The sequence below is a fragment of the Vicia villosa genome, linkage group LG7, assembly GCF_029867415.1.
Source record: "Vicia villosa cultivar HV-30 ecotype Madison, WI linkage group LG7, Vvil1.0, whole genome shotgun sequence".
Lineage (NCBI taxonomy): Eukaryota > Viridiplantae > Streptophyta > Magnoliopsida > Fabales > Fabaceae > Vicia > Vicia villosa.
Window position 1 is genome coordinate 17,335,351 of NC_081186.1, and position 25,100 is coordinate 17,360,450.

At 36.1% G+C, this 25,100-nt stretch overlaps 5 protein-coding genes across 5 annotated transcripts; 3 read left to right on the forward strand and 2 right to left on the reverse strand.

The window, feature by feature from the left end:
• Window positions 1–1,546: 1,546 nt before the first annotated feature.
• Window positions 1,547–3,447, reverse strand: LOC131618714 (mediator of RNA polymerase II transcription subunit 15-like). Its single transcript, XM_058889881.1, has 4 exons — window positions 3,411–3,447; window positions 2,619–2,813; window positions 2,323–2,570; window positions 1,547–2,224 (listed from the first exon to the last, which is right to left on the reverse strand). The coding sequence occupies exons 1-4, from the start codon at window positions 3,445–3,447 to the stop codon at window positions 1,547–1,549; spliced, it is 1,158 nt and encodes a 385-aa protein (XP_058745864.1).
• Window positions 3,448–7,088: 3,641 nt separating this feature from the next.
• LOC131616990 (uncharacterized) lies at window positions 7,089–7,696 on the forward strand. Its single transcript, XM_058888392.1, has 3 exons — window positions 7,089–7,351; window positions 7,440–7,529; window positions 7,613–7,696. Exons 1-3 carry the CDS (start codon window positions 7,141–7,143, stop codon window positions 7,663–7,665), a joined length of 354 nt encoding a protein of 117 aa, XP_058744375.1. The 5' UTR covers window positions 7,089–7,140; the 3' UTR covers window positions 7,666–7,696.
• A 13-nt stretch (window positions 7,697–7,709) lies between these two features.
• On the forward strand, window positions 7,710–9,017 carry LOC131618716 (uncharacterized). The gene is made up of 7 exons (XM_058889882.1): window positions 7,710–7,740; window positions 7,819–7,909; window positions 7,989–8,145; window positions 8,251–8,408; window positions 8,513–8,632; window positions 8,714–8,884; window positions 8,986–9,017. The coding sequence occupies exons 1-5, from the start codon at window positions 7,710–7,712 to the stop codon at window positions 8,625–8,627; spliced, it is 552 nt and encodes a 183-aa protein (XP_058745865.1). The 3' UTR covers window positions 8,628–8,632; window positions 8,714–8,884; window positions 8,986–9,017.
• Window positions 9,018–10,366: 1,349 nt separating this feature from the next.
• Window positions 10,367–15,716, forward strand: LOC131618717 (uncharacterized). Its single transcript, XM_058889883.1, has 7 exons — window positions 10,367–10,808; window positions 10,893–11,334; window positions 11,416–12,332; window positions 12,420–13,622; window positions 13,834–14,052; window positions 14,144–14,986; window positions 15,139–15,716. The coding sequence occupies exons 1-7, from the start codon at window positions 10,367–10,369 to the stop codon at window positions 15,714–15,716; spliced, it is 4,644 nt and encodes a 1,547-aa protein (XP_058745866.1).
• Window positions 15,717–16,974: 1,258 nt separating this feature from the next.
• Window positions 16,975–18,112, reverse strand: LOC131618718 (uncharacterized). Its single transcript, XM_058889884.1, has 3 exons — window positions 18,078–18,112; window positions 17,511–17,925; window positions 16,975–17,388 (listed from the first exon to the last, which is right to left on the reverse strand). The coding sequence occupies exons 1-3, from the start codon at window positions 18,110–18,112 to the stop codon at window positions 17,101–17,103; spliced, it is 738 nt and encodes a 245-aa protein (XP_058745867.1). The 3' UTR covers window positions 16,975–17,100.
• Between the last annotated feature and the right edge of the window lie 6,988 nt (window positions 18,113–25,100).

Genomic DNA, 25,100 nt, shown 5'->3' on the forward strand with positions numbered 1-25,100 from the left:
TAAGGGTTTTGTTATTTTAGAGAAATCTCTTATGAACCTACGGTAAAATCCCGCATGTCCCAAGAAACTTCGGATACCTTTTTCATTCATTGGTGGTGGTAGCTTTGATATAACTTCGATTTTTGCTTGATCTACCTCTATCCCTTTATGGGAAATTTTGTGACCCAAAACTATACCTTCACGCACCATGAAGTGACATTTCTCCCAGTTGAGGATCAAATTTGTCTGTTGGCATCTTTCTAAAACTAAAGCAAGGTTAGTCAAACAGTTATCAAAAGACTTACCGAAAACCGAGAAGTCGTCCATGAAAACCTCCATATGCTTTTCAAGCATATCATCGAAGATGGCTTGCATGCATCTCTGGAATGTGGCTGGAGCATTACATAACCCGAAAGGCATTCTTCGATAAGCAAAAATACCAAACGGGCATGTAAAGGCGGTCTTCTCTTGATCTTCTGGTGCAACCGCAATCTGATTATACCCCGAGTAACCATCGAGGAAACAATAGTAATCATGCCCTGCTAAACGTTCCAACATCTGGTCAATGAAAGGTAGTGGGAAGTGATCCTTTCTTGTCGCTAAATTCAATCTTCTGTAGTCGATGCAAACTCTCCACCCTGTTACTGTCCGTGTAGGGATCAACTCATTTTTCTCATTCTTAATCACTGTCGTTCCTCCCTTCTTTGGTACCACATGAACCGGACTCACCCACGCACTATCAGATATGGGGTAAATCATCCCTGCATCTAATAATTTGACAACTTCTTTTTTGACAACCTCTTTCATAGCTGGATTGAGCCGCCTTTATGGTTGAACTACCGGTTTGTGATTATCTTCCATAAGAATTTTATGCATGCACACCGTAGGACTAATTCCTTTTAAATCTTCAACAGACCATCCCATAGCACCTTTATACTTTTTCAACACTTCTACGAGCTTATTCTCTTGAAGACTTTCAAGGCGGGAACTTATAATCGCCGGGCACTTACTTTCGGTGTCTAAAAAGACATATTTCAAGTTTTCCGGCAGTTGTTTCAATTCAGCCCCTTTCTTCCGTTCATCTTTCTTCTCCTCCACCAATGGTTGCCTAAGATCGTCCCATCGGTTTGGTCGAGAACTTTTGAAGGTTGGTGTTGCTTCCATCATGGCTACCACTTCCATCTCTTTTTCATCACTCGCATTATCTTCATCAAAAATTGATAGACTCAACACTTTATCCAAAGGTAATTGTTGTATTTCCAAGGACTTTTCATTCGCACATATTTGATCAATCACCTCGATGTGTTGACTAGTGGCAACATCATCTTTGTATTTCATGGTGTTTCGCACATCAATTTTTAACTCTTCATCATAAACCTTCAGAGTCATTGTGTCTTCTTCTATATCTATCAAACACCTCCCAGTCTCTAAAAACGGTCTCCCTAAAATGATTGGGATCTCCTCATCTTCCGGCATCTCTAAAATAACAAAATCCACTGGAAATACAAATTTGTCAATTTTAACAAGAACATCTTCTACGATCCCGTATGGTCTCTTCACAGAATGGTCAGCAAATTGGTGTCATTCTTGTATCTTGCACTTTACCTATCCCCAATCTCTTGTAAATGGATAGCGGCATAAGACTCACACTTGCTCCCAAATCAATAAGGGCCTTTTTGAAAGATCTATCCCCAATGGTACAAGGAATAGTCACAGAACCTCGATCCTTCTTTTTCACCGGAATTTTCATACCCTGCAAAATAGCACTACAAGTTTCGGTTAGAATAATCGGATCACGATCGATGGTCCTTTTCTTGGATATAATATCCTTCATGAACTTGGCATAGGTAGGCATTTGTTCCAACGCCTCTAGGAATGGAATATTCAGTTCAAGTTTCTTGAACATCTCCAGGAATTTTTCAAAATTCTTCTCATGCTGTCCCTTCTTTTTATTTCTAGTAGGAAATGGAAGTTTAACGGCCGGTTTTGGCTCAATAATCTTCCCTTTCGTCACCGGTTCTGATACAACCACATCCTCAGCTTCTACCTCATTTTCCTTTATTTCCACATCAACTTCAAGCAACGGCTCTTCTTCTTCAGCATTTTCCTCCACAACTTCTTTGGCTTTACCACTCCTAGTGCTTATAGCACTCACATTAGTATGGTCTTTAGGATTTGAAACCGTGGCACTAGGTAGAGCACCCGATTGTTGAGGATTTGCCATTTGTTGTGCAATTTGACTCATCTGAATTTCAAACCAGTGTTTCGGAAATTACTTCTTGTTTCTTCTTGAAATTGGGAACTTTGAGCGGCCATCTTTTCAATGGCAATCTCCCAATCTGCTTTTCTTTGTCCCTGTGGCTGGAATTGTTGTTGAGGTTGCTGATACGGCTGTTGATAAGGTTGTTGTTGTGGTGGCCTATATTGCTGCTGTTGTTGTGGAAGACCTTGATAAGGAGCAGCCCCTTGTTTTGGAACGTTCCCTTGTTGATCTTTCCAGGAGAAACTCGGATGATTCTTCCATCCTGGATTGTAAGTATTAGAGTAAGGGTTGTTCTGTTTCAAAAAGTTGATTTCTTCCACCTGCTGGGCTGTTGCCACACAATGCACGGCAAAGTGAGGTCCTCCACATATTTCACAATTCATTGCTTGAATCGGTTGAACCGGCTGAACTTGAGCCACCGTTTGTTTTTCAAGAGCCATTTGTTTCATTCTACGCTCAACTTCAGCTGCGATTCGCTCTTCCATCTTAAAGACTTGATTCGTCAACTTCAAATCAACTAACCCTTCTGGTTGATTTACATTGCGGTCATACAGCTCTAAGTGTTCGTTTGCTGCAATAGCATCAATGATATTCTTTATTTCAGTGGCTGTTTTAAAATTTGTTGAACCACCAGCAGCTGTGTCAATTAGTTGTTTAGTCTTAAGCTTAAGACCATTCACAAAATTCTGCATTTGCTCGGTTGCATCCATGTTATGAGTAGGACATGCAACCAACAACCGCTTGAATCTTTTATAAGCATCTCCAAGTGATTCTCCTTCCTTCTGTTTGAAATTAACTATATCATATCTCTTGTGGATATACACAGAAGCTGGAAAATATTCATTCAGAAATGTTGTCTCCATTTGTTGCCAAGTTGTGATACTTCCAGCAGGTAGAGAGTAAAACCACTCTTCAGCATCGTCTGACAATGTAAATGGAAACATCACCAATTTCTTGGCTTCTTCAGAATTCCCCACTATCTTTAACGACGTTGTCATAGTAAGAAACCTTTGTAAATGCTTATTTGCATCTTCATTGATCCTTCCAGAGAATGGTTTCTTTTCAAGTTGTCTTATTGTTGCCGGGTGTAGCTGAAAATGGGCAACATTGACCGGTTGGTTAACAATTGTCATCCGGCCAAGAGGTGCATTTGCTCTTCCATAATCACCTAAAAGCCTTTCCACAGGAGGTGGGTCTTCGGCCATAGTTTCAGGTTCAGAATCTGAATGCTCAGAATGTATTGAATGAGTCTTCTCTGTTTCGGGATCTGAAACTATCAGCGGTTCTTCTTTTGCTTCCAGTTCTCTTTGTTTAGCTTCTCGGCGTCTTGCTCGAAATAATCTTTCTGGTTCTGCGTCAAAAAGAAGTTTAGCTGAGGCCTTACCTCGCATACAAAGATTAGATGAATATTAGTATGAGCAATTCAAATACAGAAAATAAAATTTTGGTTGCAGAGCAACAAAAATTCAATTGAATTATTATTTAACTTATATTTGGCAGTCCCCGGCAACAGCGCCAAAAACTTGATCGGTAAAATAGCAAGTGTACTATTTTCTACCGATGTAGTTATTAAAGTGGAAATTATCCAAGTATCGATCACAAGGACTTCTATGGCAATATAAGTTTTGACAGTAATTCAATTGAACAAAAAGCACATGGGGTTGATTTGATTGGTTTGTTAAAGATTACAATAAGTTGAAATAAGCAATATTTAAAAATGAGATTTTGTAATAAAATAAGAGAAAACATGCTAGGGTAGATGTATGAACCGCCGTGTAATTCGTATAACCGCTATTTCATGAAAGATTCGTTTGTCTGAGTAAGTAACAATTCTTAATAGTTATTTTCCCTAATTCCTTAGCGGAAAATCATATGGTACATAAATTATGTTTTAATTCCTTAACAACCTAACTTTGCACCAAGAACCATGTTCATGTAATCAAGAATGGATGATCACAATAGTTAAACCCTTATTCCTAAGCGATTCACTAATAGTGTTATAATTCAAAAAGCATTAACGTGGTTTGTCCGACCTAACGTTAACCGTAAATCAAGAATCTATTTTCCAATAGAAAAAAGCATTAGACACTTTGAATATAAACTTAACTCATAAAACTTCAAAATCATAAAATAACGGTAATTCGATTCATTACATACTAGCAATTCAGGGACATCCCCCTATCATAAAGATGTTTAGCTACTCATAATAATGAAGAAAATTGCAAAAGTAGGTGTATACATTACAAGAGATGAGGATTGCTTCAATCTCCAATCGCTTCCGCTCTTGAAGATATCTCTTTCCAAAACCCTTGATTCTCTTTTCCTCCGTTCAATTCTCCTAATATGATCCCAGATCCTTTTCTTTGTCTTCTCTGCTCCTTTTTGTATTCCTAGGCCAGAACTCAAGTCTCCGGCCAAGTCCGAAATACCCTTTTCTCTCACAGATTCAAAATAACTAAAAATTGGGATTTCTGCTCGCACGCTGACACGGTCGTGTCAGAGGACACGGTCCGACCGTGTCATGCTTCCTGTACCCAAAAATTGCATTTTTTTTCTTCTTTGCCTGACACGGTCGTGTCAGATGACACCACCAGACCGTGTCAGCTTCTTTGGCCCTTCGAAAAGCTGTCTTGATGTATTCAGAACTCCGCTGTTCGACCATAGTACCTGAGGCAATGAAAACTACCAATCTAGACAAAAAAAAGACATCAAAGGAACTCTTAAACTACTAAATAAACTTAACAAAGATTAAAACACATAACACTAAATACTTGACCAAAATGCTAAAATAACTTACTAACATGTTGCAAACTATGACAAAATATTACCGAGAATAGAATGAAAAGTAGCAGAAATGGTGACCGATCAGTAATCAAGATTGATTAGTGGATTAAATCCTCAGTTGAGGTAAATCACTCTGTCATACCCCAAAATTTGCCCACACTTTTCAAAAATTCGAAACTATTTCAAAAAATTGAATTTTATAAAATCTTGGGTTCATTTACATTGGTATCTTAAATTTTATATATATTCGATTTAAAGTATATTTTAAAATATAATAGTTTACTCTTAAACTATTTATATTTTAATAAATAGAAAAATGCTGACCGATACTCCATATGCTTTCAATTGGTTTTTTATTTCAAACAAATAATATAGCATAATCGGTAAGGAGGTAAAGTTTGCAAATACAAGGTCACGAGTTCGAATCCCACTTTTAACATTCTTTCCCCTTCAATTTGTTTCTAACTATAATTTTATTTTTATTTAACAAATCACAAAAAGAAATAAAATAAGTTTTTTTTATTATTATCATTTTATTTTAATTTTCGTTTTATTTTATTTAATTTTTTTTAAATATTCATTTTTTTACTTTTATTCACTTTTTATTCAAAATCACAAAAAAAAAATTAAGTATTAGTATTACTTATATATATTTTTTACGTTTTATTTCAAGTATTATGTTTTAATATCATTTAACCACAAAATCATAAACCAATAAAGACCTTAACTTTTCAAAAACACCAATTTATTTATTTCCAAAGCAATACTCCGACAGATGGAAGCCACATGAATGCCAAAACTTAATGACATTTAATCTGTGTTTTTAATTTGATTTCAGGTTGGATATTTCTCGGAGGTGATAAAAGGAGAAAAAAAATGATTCTCTCCCAAAAGAAACAATTTCAAACCCTTAACCTCTCTCACCATTAACCAATTCTCACGTACAAAGCCATACCAAAACCTGTACAGGAAAAAGAAACAATTTCAAACCCTTAATTTGTTGTGTTGTTGTCTTTGTCATTTATACAGGAAAAAGAAGAAACGAGCCGTGAAACAACACCACAACGCCGACAGCCAAAGCACCTCCTCACCGGCGAAACTCCCTCCGATTCACTCACCAGCCGCCGACGAAAGCAACAAGCGCTCATCCCAACCAACAACGACGCAGACACGGCAACAATCCAGATCCTGTTTCAGCCACCATATGGATCCCCTTCAGTTCGAGATGTGAAATGAAGAGATCCACGTCTTTTGAATTCCGTCGCCGACGTTGACATCAGGTTATTAAGGTTCTCATTTTTCTTCCTAATTCATGCTTATTTTCTTGTTTCAGTGTTGTGGTTATGCATTTCTGTATTTTGGATAAATGAATGAAGTTTCTATAGTTCTATTAATACACTTGAAATCCTTATTAATATTAATATTAATTGATTATTTTATTAGTTAATAAATATTATCTATAATATAAGAAAGTTCTATCTTTTTGAACTTTCTATGTGGTGCTGCCAAGTGGCTTAGTCTTAGAGCAGAATTTGTTTCTTCTTGATGCGCCATGTGTAATTTTGAGGATTAATGAAGGTATGTTGTTCCATATTCCACCATTGATGTCTCATATAATTGGCATTAAGTTCGGTTTGTCCATGCAGCTTCTATGCTCCATTATTATGTGTTACAAGCATAACTTAATGAGGACTTTATATGCTTCTTTCCATTCAGCTTCAGCATCGGTTATGGTTATGTAATGAAGAGTGGAATGAAGAGTTTGTAACTCCTACATGGTTTTGTTATTTATAGTATTGTTTGGCTACACTTTTCTGCAGTATCATACCAGTGTTCAATATGGCAAGACCATTAGCAAAAATATGTGACATCAATGACAGCAAAGAACTTTGGAAAGTTGCTGTTCGTGTGCACCACAAATGGACAGTTGTTTCGAAGAAGAGGGAGCATTTTGAGATGATTTGTGTTGATGTATCGGTAATGAAGTGAATTGTTCGGTTGTTTTTTCATATATTGTTTCCGGTTTGTTGTATGTTTGATTTTAGTGTTTTTTCCAGGGTGGTGACATACATGTTGTTGTTCCTGCACCGCATGTATCTCTTTTTTCTGAAAAAATGGTCTTGGATCATAGTTACACTGTTTCCAATTTTAAGGTTCAGGCTAATGTTGCGGCTTTCAGACCTTCGTCTCATAAGTTTATGTTGAAGTTTACTGCTGGCACTACGGTTACGGATGATAACAACGCTGAAATACCTCCAAAGCCGTTGGTGTTTACTAAATTTACTGATATAATAAACGGCAACTTTAACAAGGATGTGCTAATAGGTAGAATATTTTATCTCTATTCTGTTTTACTGGATTTGTTTTTTATGTGTTGTTTCATTTTAAGGTTTTTTGGCTGTATGTGTTTTAGATGTCATTGGTATGGTGGAAAGTATTGGGTATTCACATACCACATCAGGTGGCCGGAAGCAGCTGATTAACATGATGCTGCGTGACGGGGGTTTGTATTCATATTTATTGTATAATTTATCGAACATATCTTATGTGACTATGTAGATGACATGGTTTGTATTATTTCTTCAGTGAGAATACTATCAATTGCACGCTTTGGGAATCCTATGTTGAACAATTCATGAAGTTCAAGCAGGAGCGCGGAGATGATTCGGGTCTTATTTTTGTCATGATTCAATATGCTAAAGTCAAGGAACAGGGTTAGTAATTGATCAAGTTTGGTGTTAGATATCCTTGTATTTTGATACAGATGGTTATGTAACATTCTATTTGAATAGGTAAGTTTCCACTGTCCGTGACAAACACGTTTAATGTTACCGTCCTTGGTTTGAATACTGATTTGCTGCCGATGAAAGAGTTTATAGAAAGGTATGCTCCCTGGATTTGCTCTTGTGTGGTTTTAATTTTTATGCAATGTGATTGTTACATTACTGTCTTCCTTTGACAGTTTTCCGAAGGATTCCATGATTACGTTGTCTGGCCAGGAGGGTTCCAATTCACAGCTTTCAGCACAGAACTCTGAAAATCAACAGATGACTCCTGTACAGAAATTGCTTTCAAAGGCTGTTGTAATGCCTATTGGGGATATTATTAAACTCAGAACTGTATGTTTGGAAGTTGTTGGCCATTTATTCTGATTTAGTATATATTTCCATTTTTCCGTTGCATTTGACTGTGTATCGTATTATCTTTTGGTTCCATAATTGCAGATTACATTTTGTGCGACTGTTGGAGAAACTAAAATGCTGGTTGCCTCTCCGTATGGCTGGTATTATCGTGGTTGTCATGCTTGCTCATGTATTGCGCGTGGTGACAGAGCTCCGTTTGAGTGTGAGGCTGGACATTTCACTGAGGCAGAGATTTTTAGGTTAACATCCTTGTCACATGTTTTATGTTATTTCATTTATATGTTTCATTGTCAAGGTACTGAACATGACCTTTTTGAGTGCTCTATGTATACTGCGAATGTAGGTATAAGATTGAGATTGAGGTTACTCATGCCGGGAATAGCTGTAACTTTCTATTTTGGGACCGAGAGTTGAGTTACTTTTGGGATTGTCTGCTTCTCAGCTGCGTCATACAATGATTAAGGTATTTCCGTTTACATACCGTTGGAAAAACATAGACAATTATGCCAGAGTTAACTGATCTTTGTCTTGCAATCTCCTACAGGCTGGCATTCATGATCCCTTGGAATTCCCACTGGCATTGGATCAGATGTTGGATTGCAAGATGGCTTTCAAAGTTAAGTGGCAACCACGTTGGAAGAATGCCTCTGTCGTTATGCTATTGAAGAATGACCCTTTTGTGAAAGAGCTTGCTGATCAGTTTGACACAGATGAAGTATTTGAATTTAATCTTTGCACGTGTTATGCAACTTAAAATCATTTTAAACTGACTTTGCGCATATTATGATTTTGTACTATCTTTCGAATGATTTGTAGATGAAACAACCTGCTGTCGAAGCAATGACCACTATTCGATCCGAACCTAATTTTGTCGTCGTAAGGACGTTTACTGTACTAAAATATACTCCACTTTTAATGTACTGTTGAATATTAATTGTGTGATGTTTGTTCACTTATGTATCAGGATCTTGATGTGAGTTCAACGCACAACACATATCCAGTTACTCCTACTGGAAAAAGACACTTTCCAGGTGCATCAAGCGAGTCAACAACCTCGGATGCCACGTGCGATGGAGAAATTTCATCAAACAAGTTAAAGAAAATTATAAAAATAGAGAAGATAGATTAGTAGTTCCTGCATAATTTTATGTATGTTTGGGTGTGTTTTTGTTTTATGGTGTGGACATGTTTTATTTCCTTTCCACTTTATTTGTTTTTTGTTTGTATTGCCACATAAACAAATCAGACTTGTAAGTCTGTTTCTTTTGGTTTGGTAACAACTATGTAATTTAATTTCTGTTATCTTAATATAAGACTTTTCTGTTTTTCCTTAATCATATATTCAACTGCTATGATATTCTTTGTTTTTTACTCATCTCCAATATCCAAACTAGCATTACATGCTATTGTTAAAACATATTGTTACAACTAATAACAACCACAATTTGCATTATTGGTTACGACTACACGGGTAAAAGACACATAAACCTTATTCAAGAGTTACGCACGTGAAAATGAACTTGCATTTTTACTGAGAAGTCCACAGAACTAGCATGCACCGACCAAATTCTCCGTTGAATGTCATAAACGTATTAAAAAGTTCCTAACATGAAATTGAACTTGCAATTATGCTGAGAAATCAACACACCTAACCTGCCCCGACAAAATGCTCCGTTGAATGTTATAAATAATCAAAATTAATATAGCTGTGCATATGACATTGTATGTATTGTCTTCAAATTGTTGACATTTATCTAAGCACCTGTTGCAATTGGCTTGAATGGGATCACCTACTGAGTTAAATAAAGGTACACATGAGAGTTAGAAATATGTTAATGTCCATTCATGTTCTCATTAATAAGGACTGTTATAATAGGTAATATAAAGATTGTACATAACGTTTTGAAATTATAATGACAAGACCTTCCATTTGCATTGTATAAAGTATATAGCAGATAATGCTTCACTTATTGCCTTATCCCAATGAACTTTCCAACATACCCCATTAATATTATATCTGTTTGTTTCATAACAACTGTTATCACTTGAGTAATGTGAATCCATACAGTTTTATATTGTAGAATTCATACAGTTTAATATTGTAATTGGAATTGATTTATATGATTAGTCCACTCATATTCTTCTTAGAACTACTTACTGGCATCGTAGCTAAATTTAGGAAATATGCTAGAAACTAATGAACAAACCAGTCATACTAACTCTTCTATTTGCTAGACAAAGTAGAAGACTTAGAATGAAGGAGAAGAGAGATGCCCAATGCACTGAATCAGATCATTCTCGAAACTTGGTAGATAAAACTGATGTAAGTGATGCAAGGAAGAAAAGAAGGCTGATATTGCAAAATAAGAAATCATCATGTGGTCATCCTACCAGTGCCCCATCCCCAAGTATAGTCTCCCCAGTTTCTATTCCAAATGTAGAAGATAGAGCTCATTCAATTGATGCTCGCAAGAAAAGAAGGCTTATATTAGAGAATAGAAAGTTTTCTGTCATACAACCTGAAACACAGTATTCCCAAGTGCCACTGTCTAACTCCGAGGATGAATGCAGCTCATCCAATACTTCAGACTCTGAAGATGATATGGAACAAGCACCGTTAGCAGATTCAAATTTACAAGGTAATATTACAAGGACTAAACATTTCAACGGCATATCAAATTTTTAGATCACAAATGACAATATGATAATTTCTAAATCTGCAGAATATTCTGATATAGGGGATCAAATATGGGAATGTACATATTTCCATGCACACATGTGGCTTCAAGAACGTGCCAGTAAAACCAAAAAGGGACATGTTCCCACATTCCATTGCTGTTGTCGCGGTGGTAAAATTGTTGTACCTTTACTTGAAGAGGCACCCCCACTGTTGAGACATCTGCTGTTTAACAAAACATCTACCGAGAGCAAAAATTATCGAAATAATATTCGAACATACAACTCAATGTTTTCGTTTACTTCTCCTGGAATGAAATTTGACACCACATATTCAAAGAAAGGAGGACCACCAACTTTGAGACTGCACGGTCAAACCTGTCATCGAATAGGTACTCTACTACCAGAAAATGGAGACCGTCCGCAATATGCTCAGCTATATATTTATGACACAGATAATGAAGTTACTAATAGAATGAAGTGTTTCAGGTATTTCTAATAATCCACAAATAGTTAAGGTCTTCGTGATCATTACCTATATTTATTTTTAACGTCGCATAAAATCCGTAGAGACAATACTGAAATTGATGAGAACACTGTTCATAATTTGAAGATCATGTTAGATGAGTTCAATATTCATGCAAAAGTCTTTAGAATGGCGAGGGATGTCCTGGAAGATAATGCATTCTTAGACTTAAAACTGAGGGTTATATGTGATAGACCTGAGGATGGACGCGTGTATAACAGACCAACGGTTTCAGAAGTTGCTGCACTAATTGTGGGAGACATTGATTCTGCGCTTAATAGGGACATTATTATTCAAGCACGCAACGGTGGTTTGCAACGTATTGATGAGTTTCATCCAGCATATTTGGCATATCAATACCCTCTGATATTTGCGTATGGTGAAGATGGTTATAGGAAAAATATATTGCATAGATATCGCCATGAAACTGAGGTGACCCGACAAAATCGTCAGAGCATCAAGGACTGGCTTTCATACAGGTTACAAGACCGTAGCGAGGAGGCAAAAACTTTGCTACACTCACGGCGTCTATTTCAACAGTTCTTGGTCGATGGTTATTGTATGATGGAATCTGAAAGGCTGAACTGGTTGCGAAATAATCAATCAAAATTAAGAGTGGGAAAATATAAAAGGTTGACAGATGAATGCAATAACGATGATGGCAGACAACAACAAAAGCGGGGAAAGCGAGTTGTCTTGCCTTCATCTTTTGTTGGGGGAAAAAGATATATGGATCAACTGTATTTTGACGGAATGGAAATTTCAAGTAGATTGGGTTTTCCAGACCTATTCATTACATTTACTTGCAATCCAACATGGCCAAAAATTATCCGTGCCTTGTCCGAAACTGGGTTACAACCACACGATCGACCCGATATTATTACTAAAGTCTTCAAAATCAAATTTGACGAACTCATTGCAGATATAACAAAAAAGCATGTTCTAGGGAAAGTTTTGGCCTGTAAGTATGCTTTTTTATGTTCTTTTAATTAATTAACATCTTCTTCCTAAATTGAAATTACATATTAACTAACTGGTACATTTATAGTTATGTACACTATTGAATTTCAGAAGAGGGGATTGCCACACGCACATATTTTGATTTTCTTACATCCTCAGAGCAAATACCCCACACCATCTGACATTGACAACATCATCTGTGCTGAAATACCAGACCCTGCTGTTCACCCGAGGTTGTATGCGTTGGTTAAATCTAACATGATGCACGGCCCATGTGGAGTGGCGCGCACGACATCAACCTGTATGAAAAATGGTAAATGCTCTAAATACTTCCCAAAGAAGTTTAACGAGGAAACTATTGTTGATGCAGAAGGTTATCCCCTCTATAGGAGAAGATCAAAAACCCACGTTATTGAAAAAAATGGTATCGCATTGGACAACCGTCATGTGGTACCTTATAACAAAAGATTTCTCCTCAAATATAACGCACATATAAACATGGAATGGTGTAACCAGAGCACTTCAATCAAATATCTTTTCAAATACATTAGCAAAGGCTATGACAGAATAACAGCTTCGGTGTCAACCAACAACAATGAACCGGTTGATGAAATAAAACAATACTTAGATTGCAGATATATCTCACCATGTGAAGCATGCTGGAGAATTTACTCCTTTCACATTCATGGTAGAAGACCGGCAGTTGAACGTATGTTTTATCACTTGGTAGGCGAAAAGGCTGTTTACTACACTGATCACGATCGAATGGAAAATGTTTTGGAGAATGCAAGTGTTACTGATTCCATGTTTACTGGTTGGCTATCTGCCAACTCAAAGTATACTGAGGCACAGTCACTCACTTATGGTCAATTTGTGTCTAAGTTTGTTTACCACAAAAAAGAAAGGGAGTGGAGGCCCCGCAAAAAGGGATTCACCATTGGGAGATTGATATGGGTTCCACCAACAACAGGTGAACTTTTTTACCTGCGGATGATATTGACGATAGTCAAGGGACCAAAAAGTTATGAAGAAATTCGCAAGGTCGGTAATACCCAGTATGAAACATTTAGAGATGCATGCTTTGCCATGGGATTTCTGGAAGATGACAAAGAATATATTGGTGCACTCAAAGAGGCCAGTGAGTGGGGCTCTGGACATTTTGTCCGAAAACTATTCGTGGTGATGCTATTGTCAGGTGCTGTTAATCGCCCAGCACACGTTTGGAAGGAATCATGGCAGCTGTTATCTGATGGTGTCCTACATGCTCAAAGGCAATTGGCTTTAAATACAGGTTTTTAAGAGTTTAAATTTAAACAATATATGCTAAATTATTGTTGCAGTTATATTATCTATCACTCTCTCTCTCTCTCTCTCTCTCTCTCTCTCTCTCTCTCTCTCTCTCTCTCTCTCTCTATATATATATATATATATATATATAGATATAAATGGATCTCTTCTATTAGCCAATGCATAATTTTCTTATTTATAATGTTGAAAAACAGAATTGGTTCTCACAGATGCCGAATTGCAACATTTGACCCTGATTGAAATAGAAAAGCTGCTTCAAGAAAATAAAAGGACACTAAAAGATTTCAAACCAATCCCTTATCCAGATGGATATGTTCTGCAACAATTAGGTAATAGACTGATATATGACGAACGCAATTATAACATTGCCAAAACAAAGACAGAATTCACAAATCTCTTTCGTGGACTTACAGGTAAACCATTGAAATTATTATTAACTAAATTTTATAATACTACTGTATGTTTGGTTGATCATTTAGCGATTCATAATAACTATATTGTTAGTTATGCTATTGAAGAAAACCAATTTTGTGAAAGACCTTACTGATAACCTTGACCCAGATGAACAGACAGCCATGTATCAAAAAATTATGCGCGCAGTTGAGTCTCAGAATGGTGCAGTCTTCTTCCTACATGGTTACGGTGGAACCGGTAAGACATACATGTGGAGAACACTGGCAGCAACATTAAGGTCGAAGCATGATATATGTCTGACAGTCGCAACCAGTGGTATAGCGTCATTATTGTTGCCAGGAGGTCGAACTGCACATTCAAAATTTAAGATACCAGTGCCAACGCTCGATAATTCTACTTGCAAAATTGAGTACAATGATGATGTGGGAGACCTTCTTAGACAAACTAAACTAATTATTTGGGATGAGGCTCCAATGGCACACAAGCATACTTTTGAAGCACTTGATAGAACGCTCAGAGACCTAATGTCTAAATACGGTAACTCCAAGGAGATGTTTGGTGGAAAAGTTGTTGTGTTTGGAGGTGATTTCAGGCAGATTTTACCTGTTGTCCCTCGAGGAAGCCGTTCGGATATTGTACATTCTGCCATAAATGCGTCTTACATATGGAATTCTGTTCAAGTGTTAACATTAACCAAAAACATGCGCCTCCAATCCGGTCCGACCGAAGATGATAAAAATGAAATGCAACAATTTTCTGAATGGTTGTTAAGAATTGGCGAAGGAAAAGTATCTGAGCCCAATGACGGTGTGACAGATTTTGAAATTCCACCTGACCTGTTGATAACACAGTTCGAAGACCCAATTGTCGCCATTGTTGATGCTACATATCCTGACTTAATTCACAATTTTCATTCAATCCAATACCTTAAGGGTCGAGCAATTTTGGCTTCAACATTAGAAATTGTGGAACAAATAAACAATCATATCCTTGACTTAATCCCAGATCTACATCTCTCTCACTACCCTTTACAAAAAGAACTTTTCATATTATTTTCATTTAACTCACATATATAATTCATACAGGAGACATGCGGGATTACTACAGCTCCAATACTGTTGATAAGTCCGAAATCAATGACGACACAGTGGTAAATATCCTAACTCCAGAATTTCTCAGTTCCCTCCGTACATCTGGTTTGCCTACCCATCATTTAAATTTAAAGGTTGGAACACCAATTATGCTCATGAGGAATATTGATCAGTCAGAAGGACTATGTAATGGAACAAGGTTGATAGTAACAAAATTGGGGACACATGTTATTGAAGCTTCGATAATAGCTGGAAAGAACTGTGGCAATCGGGTGTACATCCCACGAATGGATATGTCACCTTCCCAATCACCATGGTCGTTCAAGCTCAACAGAAGACAGTTCCCCATTATAGTGTCATATGCCATGACAATTAACAAATCCCAAGGACAGTCTTTGGATACTGTTGGTCTATACCTACCAAGGGATGTTTTTACACATGGACAAATATATGTTGCACTATCAAGAGTGACAACCAAACAAGGAATCAAGATATTAATACATGATCAACATGCAAAAGTTAAAACAACAACTACAAATGTAGTTTACAAGGAGATCTTTGACAATATATAATTCCTGTATTTGTTGCTTTTATTATACTGATTCTTAAATTTAAATCCCTTTTAAGGTTTACTGACAAATCGACACTAAAAAACTTCAAAAGCAATTATAGTGATAGCTGCCAGTTACTGCAATATACTATCCGGGAAACCTATAAACGTAACATATTGCACAACGACATCGGACATCAACTCTAAATACAATACATTCACCGGCATCAATTTTATGACATCTACAAAACATATCCCACCCAGGACCTAACTCAGTATTGTAAGGATCATGAATGTTTGACAGTTTCATTGTTGTGGACATACCGCTGTCCCCACACAAAACAAGAGCTTCATACCCACAACTTCCCAAGATTCTTGCAGTATTTAACCCCAACTTCTGCAATACAAACACAAACTGTTAAATCATACAATTACTTCATTAAACCTTAACCCAAAAAACTGAAAAGTATTAGAATAAGTTACTAAACTAATTTTCCATCATTTAATGAAGACTGAGAAACTGTAACAACAAACGAATGAATGTTGTCATCAAATGTGTATCGGTTGTGAAAGTACGGTAAATCCACCCAATCTCCCACTTCTTTAAACCAGTTTATTCCAAAATTATTGTCCCCATAATAACCAAATTCAACAATAACGCCGACAGGAAAAGCATAATATGCTTCTAACAAGCACCAACCACTTATTATCATCGGATGATCGCCAACTTTATTAAAGATCAACTCATGGTGGACACCTTGGTTGTTGAGCACTGTCCAAACTTTGTTTAATTCGTCATTGTAATTCAGTGTGAATTCTGGATCAATTTCAGGATACATCTTGAAATTTACAATACTTAATTTATGAGTCGAGAGTATTTTAACATAATAAACAACATAATACCAATACTTAATTACACAAGAAACTGCTGTACATACCTGTGAACATACTTTCGCAATTAAAAAACAGTCAATCTGTCTGGAATGAATGAGAGTTCCTGTTTTATACATTTAGTAGAAACCAAAGACACAACTTGTGTTTGTATGATACTCAAAACACTGCAAACTATACCTGTTTCAATGTGGTTTTTGGTCTTTTATATAACAACAAACATATATGGTATCAATATTGTAACATTCACATTTAATTTCGGTTATAAACATTCATTAAAAACTATCTTATAAAACACATCTATTAATATAATAACCACACAATAAACTTAATATTACATATAACATATTATAGGACTTATCCAACAACTGACATGAAACATAAAGATACTTCTTAAAATTACATCAAGCTTCGAACAACATAAAACAAACACAACCCCACCACTAATACATAACTATTGTCACACCATCATTACTAAAACTATCATTACATAACACACTCATATTTCAACTGCATTATCCACAACGGGATCGGTTGACCACTGCCACAGCTACCATTTGTGTCCCAGGTTGCACTGATGAACAAGGTTTATCGCATATTACAAACCTCAGCCGGTCACCATCTTGAATGCCTCCTTCCTTCACAAAATCGCACCAACCCTTCCAAAGATATCTCTCAACTCCATACTCCCTCTTGGAATAATGAAGCTCACACTTGAATACCCTTTTGAAGTCAGAATCACGAAACAAGACGCGCGTATAGCGCTTGTCCAAGCAGTTGCGGACGACTTCTTGAGGAAATTGCTGCAACAATAGCATATAATATATCATCTTTAACCATACAACTTAAATAGAATTAGAGGAAATTCAAAAACAAGAGTGTTTGAAAAAACTTAACCCAAACATAACTAACTTAATATACTTACAAGCACATTTTCAGAAGCTACTTTGACAGAATCAATAACCTTACACCAGGAATAGTATTTGTATCCATCCTCTTCCTTCGTATCAATGGATTCCACCCTCCTGCTCCTCTTTTCTTTTGCAATCGTAACAGGAGAAGACCTCCTGTTAGCCACATCTCCACTCGCCAAACTGTTATCATGTTTCCCATCAGTCAATCTTTCAACCACAACCTCTTTCCCAGTTATTTGGCTCCATAAACGAGCACTTCTTCTAGGACCACTGCCAGACGTCACATTAACCTCACTCCCAATGTTTAGCATTTCCCAACTTCTTTTCCATTCTTTCTGAATCCGCCTCTCCTCCAACACCCTCTTTATGCGATATTCATTTTTGAGCATATCCCATGTTTCATCAAATTTCATCTTCCTTGCATTCCTGCTGAACAGAGACTATTCAGAATCAGTATATAATTTCCAATAAAACGTGAATCAACGATTGAACATGCAAAAAGAAATAACAGAGCGTGTATCAACATTAGCTGATTAAACCGTCTACATTACAAATCAAATTTACACGCAGGAAATCACCTTCCACCAGAAATCATTGAACTGTTCTCCCCCATTTCACTAATTCCTCAACCAAACTTCTGAAAAACTAAACGTAAAATCTTTGAGGGCATAAACCTTATATTAAAAAGTGAAACTACGTAACGTATAGAAACAAACCCAATGTTTCCTACTTCATCTGCAATAATATATTACTCTATTCATCACTAATGACACTAAAAGCCCATTACTACTCACACATGACCATTCCTCTATTACAGCCACCAAAATACTTAATGTCATAATTCTCTTCAATAGAAACTTAATTCCAAACGTTAAATGTTATATTAAAACTAATAAACAAACCCAATAAATAACTACAACAATATAAAAATCTTTACAACATAAAAATAAGTCCCAAACGAACAAATTGTCTTTCCGCTATTAGGTCAATAAAAATATAACGGATAAATGTAATAGTATTATTAGAACTTCTTTTTATATTAATAAACAACACTAATCTATCGGAACTTCAGCAAATAATATAATTCATTCAAAACAAAAACACTACCATAACGATAACACACCTATCTTATCATTTAATACATAAAAAAACTTAATTCACAATTGTTATATGATTGTTCACGGGAAGATAAAAAAAAACATAAACTTCCCCTCTATCCAACCAAAAATTAACAACAATAAAACCAACCATACTGTTCAGGCAATACATATTACCAAAAAAATAAACACAGTCAATATTACAAGTCCAAATCCAAAACGCCCTACCCCTTGACCAACGTAACATATAGCCGTCTCGGAGGATTCTCTATGGTGAACCACAAGGTATCTCCAGTTCGGACATCCCTATTCTTCACATACTCGTGCCATCCTCCAGCCATAAATTTTTCCCTCTTAAACGACTTTTCGTTTCTTATTGGCCAGCCAATCTCCATATAATAACTCCTCCGAGTATCTTCATCTATAAGCTCAATGCCTCTTTGATTCCACAGCAGATAGTGTTTTGAAACACAGGCAGGAAAAGACTGCAACGAAAACATATAATAGTAAAATCATTGACCCTATCGATTATATCATAACACATAAAAACTCACAGTACTAAAGTATTACCTGCACATTAGTCTGCATGCTCTGTCCGTCTTTAACCTCAACCTTCCAACTGTGGTAAAAATCATATCCTTCATCCCCTAACTCATCACTCCCCGAATCAGAGCTACGGTCATCGACACAAGGATCCTTCAATAATTGGACAACTTTCATCTGATTTACACTATATTTTTCAAACAGACCTTCATACTCCTCATCTGAGCTAACATATCTGGAGTATCATCAAAAACATTAATGGTGGTCTTTCAATTAAACAAAATAAATGTCCTAAAACAGAATACTTACACAAATTTAGCCTTCCTCGATTTGGCCTTCAAACCCTCTCCGGCAACAGTCTCACAACTTCCCTGCCCGCCATCGGCTTCTAAACAACTACATATGAAAAACAAGCGCAATAACATAAATACAATATCAAAACATACAAAACAAATAAAATAAGAACCCTTTAAATTCAAAAGTCACTAATTTAAGATTATTTACCAGTTCATAGCACCAGGTGCAGATGTATGGACGTCTGATTTCCCAACAACAACAGCAGCCTCTCCTTCGTTATTCATTGCGATGTCATCAACGCCATCCTTAGTATTATCAACACAAACAGGTTCCACAATAGAGCAAAAATCTTCAAAGGAGATCGACTTAGACCTCTTCCCAGTCTTCTCCTCACGCTCTTCCTCATAATAAAGGTAGTCAGCATATAGTTCCTTTAATTTCGAATCGTACATACTCACAACCTTATTAGATGAGCAACTGCATGCATACCGAAAATTATTAGCAATGTGATTCAGGCAAGGGGATAATTGGTTAATCTACAAAAACAACAAAACCACACAAATGGGTACCAAACAAAAACAATGCATGAACAACTAACAGATTCAAATACCTATTATAAAACACAACACCCAGCACACAAATGGGTACCATAAATAACAATGCATGAACAACTACCATATTCTAATACCAATGAAATATTACAGACCTTCTAAAACTAACGAGAATAACAAAATCGAGAACCAAAACACACATGCAAGAAGAAAGACGAAGTGTCACTGTTAGAAATGGAAAAAACCATAGAAGTACCTTTCATCTTCAACTTTGCGGTCTGACCTAGCCATTGTCGTGCTCTGCAAAGTAGTAAGCAAAACGGTTCCAAAATGACAAACAACCTAGGAACCTTCTATTTCGGAAGTACTTCTAAAGTCTGTAAACAAAAGAGACAAAATGCAGTGTACCACTACTGACTCTTTGTATCCTATTATGTTTCCAAAAAGTTTCTATAACTGTTGGGATTCATTAAATATACTCCCTCCGTTCCTTTTTAAGTGTCGTTTTAGAAGAATTTTTTTGTTCCTATTTAAGTGTCGTTTTATAATTTAATGTTATAATTTGTCATTTATACCCTTATTTTCTTAATAACTCCACCTTAAATTTTTTCAATTAGTTATTGGAAAAAGAGAATGTATGATTGAATTTATTTGGAAAGAGAAAAAATAAATAAGGGTATAATAGGAAAATTAACTCTAATAATCCACTATCTTGGTTGGAGAGCTTTTTGCTAAAACAACACTTAAAAAGGAACGGAGGGAGTATCTTTTAACAATTATAACACACGTGATATATTTGTTATGCATGAACCCTTCATCATGTAGTACCTTATGCATTCCATTTTATTAAATAGTATAAATACAACATATTTACATTTTTGGTACACAAATTAATAATTTACACAATAAATTATTATTACCAGGATTAAATACAATTCAAAAAAATGGAACCTTAAGAGGTATGCATAATCCAAATATATTCAAATAAATATTTATCAAAACATCAAAAATATTTACAAAAATTTAAGGTAGACAAATAACTATTAGTTGACCCAAATGACACGGCACCAACACGTACTCATGTGCATGCACGGGTATCGCACTAGTTAAGTGTAGAAAGAGGATGAATTTTGTTACAGCCTGGGATGAGAACGAAATCGGTTCGCATATAATACTGTGTAAATAAAAAAAGCAATTGGCCTGTGTAAGTTGTGTGTAAGTTGTGAAGTAACAGTAAAGCAAGCCATTTAATTGTTTATCATTGAAAAAAGTCTAATTCATTACTTTTATATTTAACTTAGTTTATATTAGGTTTCACTTTTATTAATTTAGGCTATTAATACATAAATAATAAAAACTAAAAAAAATAAATATTAGAATTTAGATTTCCTTTCATATAAAAAAATCAAAAATATTTGTTTTAATTTTAATATTTCTTTTTAGAATTTAATATGACTATTTTAAATTTCTCTTTAATCAATAATTGTTTATATTTTATCATTTCTCACATCCATTACTAACATTTTCGTGATTATACGAGGTACTACTTCCCTTGAGGACTCGGACTATTTTTGTGGATATTCATAAGTTTTCGTGTATATTAAGTGCTATTTTGGATTTGTAATAATTTTTATTCTCATTTGTTGAATTTGTAACTCCCCCACCCTGAAGCCATGTAATAGCGTAGGACTTTACATTCCGCACTTTATTTCTTGTATATATTCAACTTCTAGTAACTAGGGTGTGTACGGCAAGACTAATTAACTTAACGTTAGCTAACCATAATCAAGATAAATAAAATATATGAATTGAATACACTTTTTGCACTCACTTACCTCTAAGGTACGCCCCTCTTGGTTGCCTTTCAAAATAAGGTCGTGTCCCTCGAATGTAGAGGTACCCATTAGCAAAAGTCCCTCGATTAAAAATCATCGCAAAGATCATAAGTCCCTCGATGACCCACGATATTGCCTACGATGATATGATCTAGTCCCTCAAATGGTTGCCTACGAAACGATGATTGTCCCTCCGAACATTGCTAAAGGTACCTCTACCTGTTGCCTTCAACGACCTCGATGACTCTTCGATGACCCGCACATCCAATATAAACAAGGACTACCTACTTCCATATAGTATGGATAGTCCTAGGAACTTTAAAAAGCATAGAAAAAGACCAATTATTTAGGGTAGTGCTCTTAATATGCCTAGCTCAATTAAAAAAAACATTTTTTCAATACTCTTTCAAAAACTAAGGCTATGCATTTACGCTAAAGTCCTTATGCCCCTTTTGCAACTCAAAACAAACAAACATGAGCTAAGCAAATTAAGAGCCCGTAGACAATTACGGATGAAAAGGGTGCTTACTGTTGCACCCCAAAATTTGCCCATCTTAATTTATTTATAATTGGCTTAAGTTTCACATTCATTTGCATACCTTCATTAGGTCATCTAACACTCATGCATTCATTTAATCAATAACATTGACAATGGATCAAGGATCATGAAACAAATCAGGGTCTCATATAGATTTTGGTACAAGCTTATTTATTTCTTCAAAAAAAAAGATTTATACTTTATCAGGAGATGAATTAATGGCCAGATGTTTCTTCTTATGATTAAGGATTTCTATGTATGGATTAGTTCCTAAATTGGTAGGAGGCTTATTTGATTGCATACAAAGTATTGTCAGAAAAGATGTTGGTGGATTTCCTTTCTATCAAGATAAGTTTTATTCTCATCAGGGTTGCTTCAATTGCAAGTTGACTCAAATGTTGAGAATTAAAGTTAGAAGCCCATCAAGAAGTTCATTCATGTTCAAATATTTAATCTAGCTTCTAGATGTGATCGAGCAAGCCAAGGTCAATTCATGTGGTTTTTTGTTATTCAAGTCAAGCTCACAAGAAGAACATCATTCAACAAAACCAAAAGAGAACTTGAATTTCCGAAAGAAAAAAAATACATGTTCAGACTTCATGTTTGAGAAGGATAACCTTGCATTACAAATTCGATACATTTTGAAGACTTATTTCAATCCAATTACAAGAGAGTTTTCACAGTTGGAGCACATTACAATCCATCACAGTGTTCATTACACCTTGAATTAACTCCTAAAGTCCAAAATTCTACATGTTCAAAAAAAGAAAAAAAAAACAATAAAACTTGCTGCAACTATCACAATTCAGCATCATACAGCCATTACAAGACCTCCATTCATGCTATATACTTGCTGCCAGACCAGAGGCGAACGTGTTGCGAGCCGACACAGTGATACGTCGTTAACAGCAGTCCTGCAATACAAAAATACCACCTGCAAATCAACCGCAAAACCAGAGTTCAGAAATTTAACATTGAATAACAAACTGTTAACCCTCCAACAGAATCACAACTGTCAATAACCATTCCCTAACAGTCCCCCAAACTTTCAACTGACTGTTAACAGAATTGTAACCTCCCACTAACAGTTTTCATAACAACCTAGTACTAATTCATAACTAACTTTTCTAACCCTTCAACCAATAACTAACTTACACTCAACACACATTTCAACACTAACAGTTTTCATAACCTCCTAACAGAATTCAGTTATTATTCCCTAACAGTTTCTAACCTATAACAGAAATAACTACCAACTAACAGAAACAGATCCCTAACTGAAATCTAACAGAAAATTCAGAGAACTGAGCTAACCTGAATCTCTATATAACAAAGATTTCCATCATTCTTCAGGCTCTCCACTTCTCCATTTACACTTCACACCTCAATTCATCTTCTTCAACTCCTTCAATCATTCACCATATCTTCACCTTCAATCTCCACAATTCTTCCCCATTCATCTCCACAATCAACTTCATCTTCATTCTTCTTCACTTCTCTGCTTCTACACATCAACTCTGCAACCATCTTCTTCACATTCATCACCTTCATCACTTCACTCGATTCAACATTCATCACCAATTTAATCTTCTCCACTCTCCGATTTCTGCAAATGAAAAATAAAAGAACAAAATTCATACACGGAAGAAGAAAACAGAGAAGCAGTTACAAAAGATCATTACCGATTCGTCACCAATCTTCTCTTCATTCTCTTCGATCAATCTTCTTCATTGCTCCGCAAACCATCTTCAATTCCTCATCGCCTCTTCACCGATCATCGATCGCATGATTCCCCAGATTCAACAACGTCCTTCGATATCATTCACCAACATCAAAGCTTCAGCATACATCTTCAGAAGTCCTCAAATAATTCATCATCATCTTCTTCACCTCAATTTTCTGCACATTCACCACATTCATCAACACACTATTATCTCCATTCAATCACCAGAAATGTAATAAGAAAATCAGTGGGAACGTACCTGAATTGGTAATAAGTTTGAGATCCGAGTTCCTCTTCGATCTTCATCTATCTTCGTTCTTCGATTCAAACTGCTTCTTCGAAACCTCACCTTCGTATCGCTTCTGCATCACTGCAAAGTCTCCAAGAACGAGACTCATCCACAAAACTCAGCGCACAACCCTGCAACACGATTGATGGTTACTTTCAATCTACACCGTCGTCGCTGCGGTTTTCACATCAAGGCAACTCGGCAATCATCGTGAACGCAGTCGTACCAAAAGCATACTACGAATCCGAAAAGAAGAAGGAGATCAAAGCCGAAGCTTCGTCGGAGGTCGAGAAGACCGTCGCCGCCGTTGAGTTCGTCGTGATGAGAGGTAAGAGAGATCCATAGCGATGGTACCTCGTTCATTCATGGTGGCGCCATGGAACGGAAGTGATCGGAGTTGAGGTGGTGGATGGTTCATCGCCGTCGTCGCCGTTCGTCTGAGTGCAAGAGAGAATTGGCGTGAAGAAGAACAAGTATGAGTAGCTCAGGAGTCACACCAGGTTAACCCTAATTCCCAATCTCAATTGCTCCTTTTTTATTTTTTATTTTTTTATTAATTAATTGGTAATTTTTTTTTTACTCTTAATAAATTCTGATAATAATAATTGGATTAAGAACCTGAACATGAAATATTGGGCCACGAAATTGCTAAGTCACACCCCCACTGGCCCACGTACCATTTTCTTTCACTACAAAAATCATAACAAAAAAAATTCTGGACCAATTGC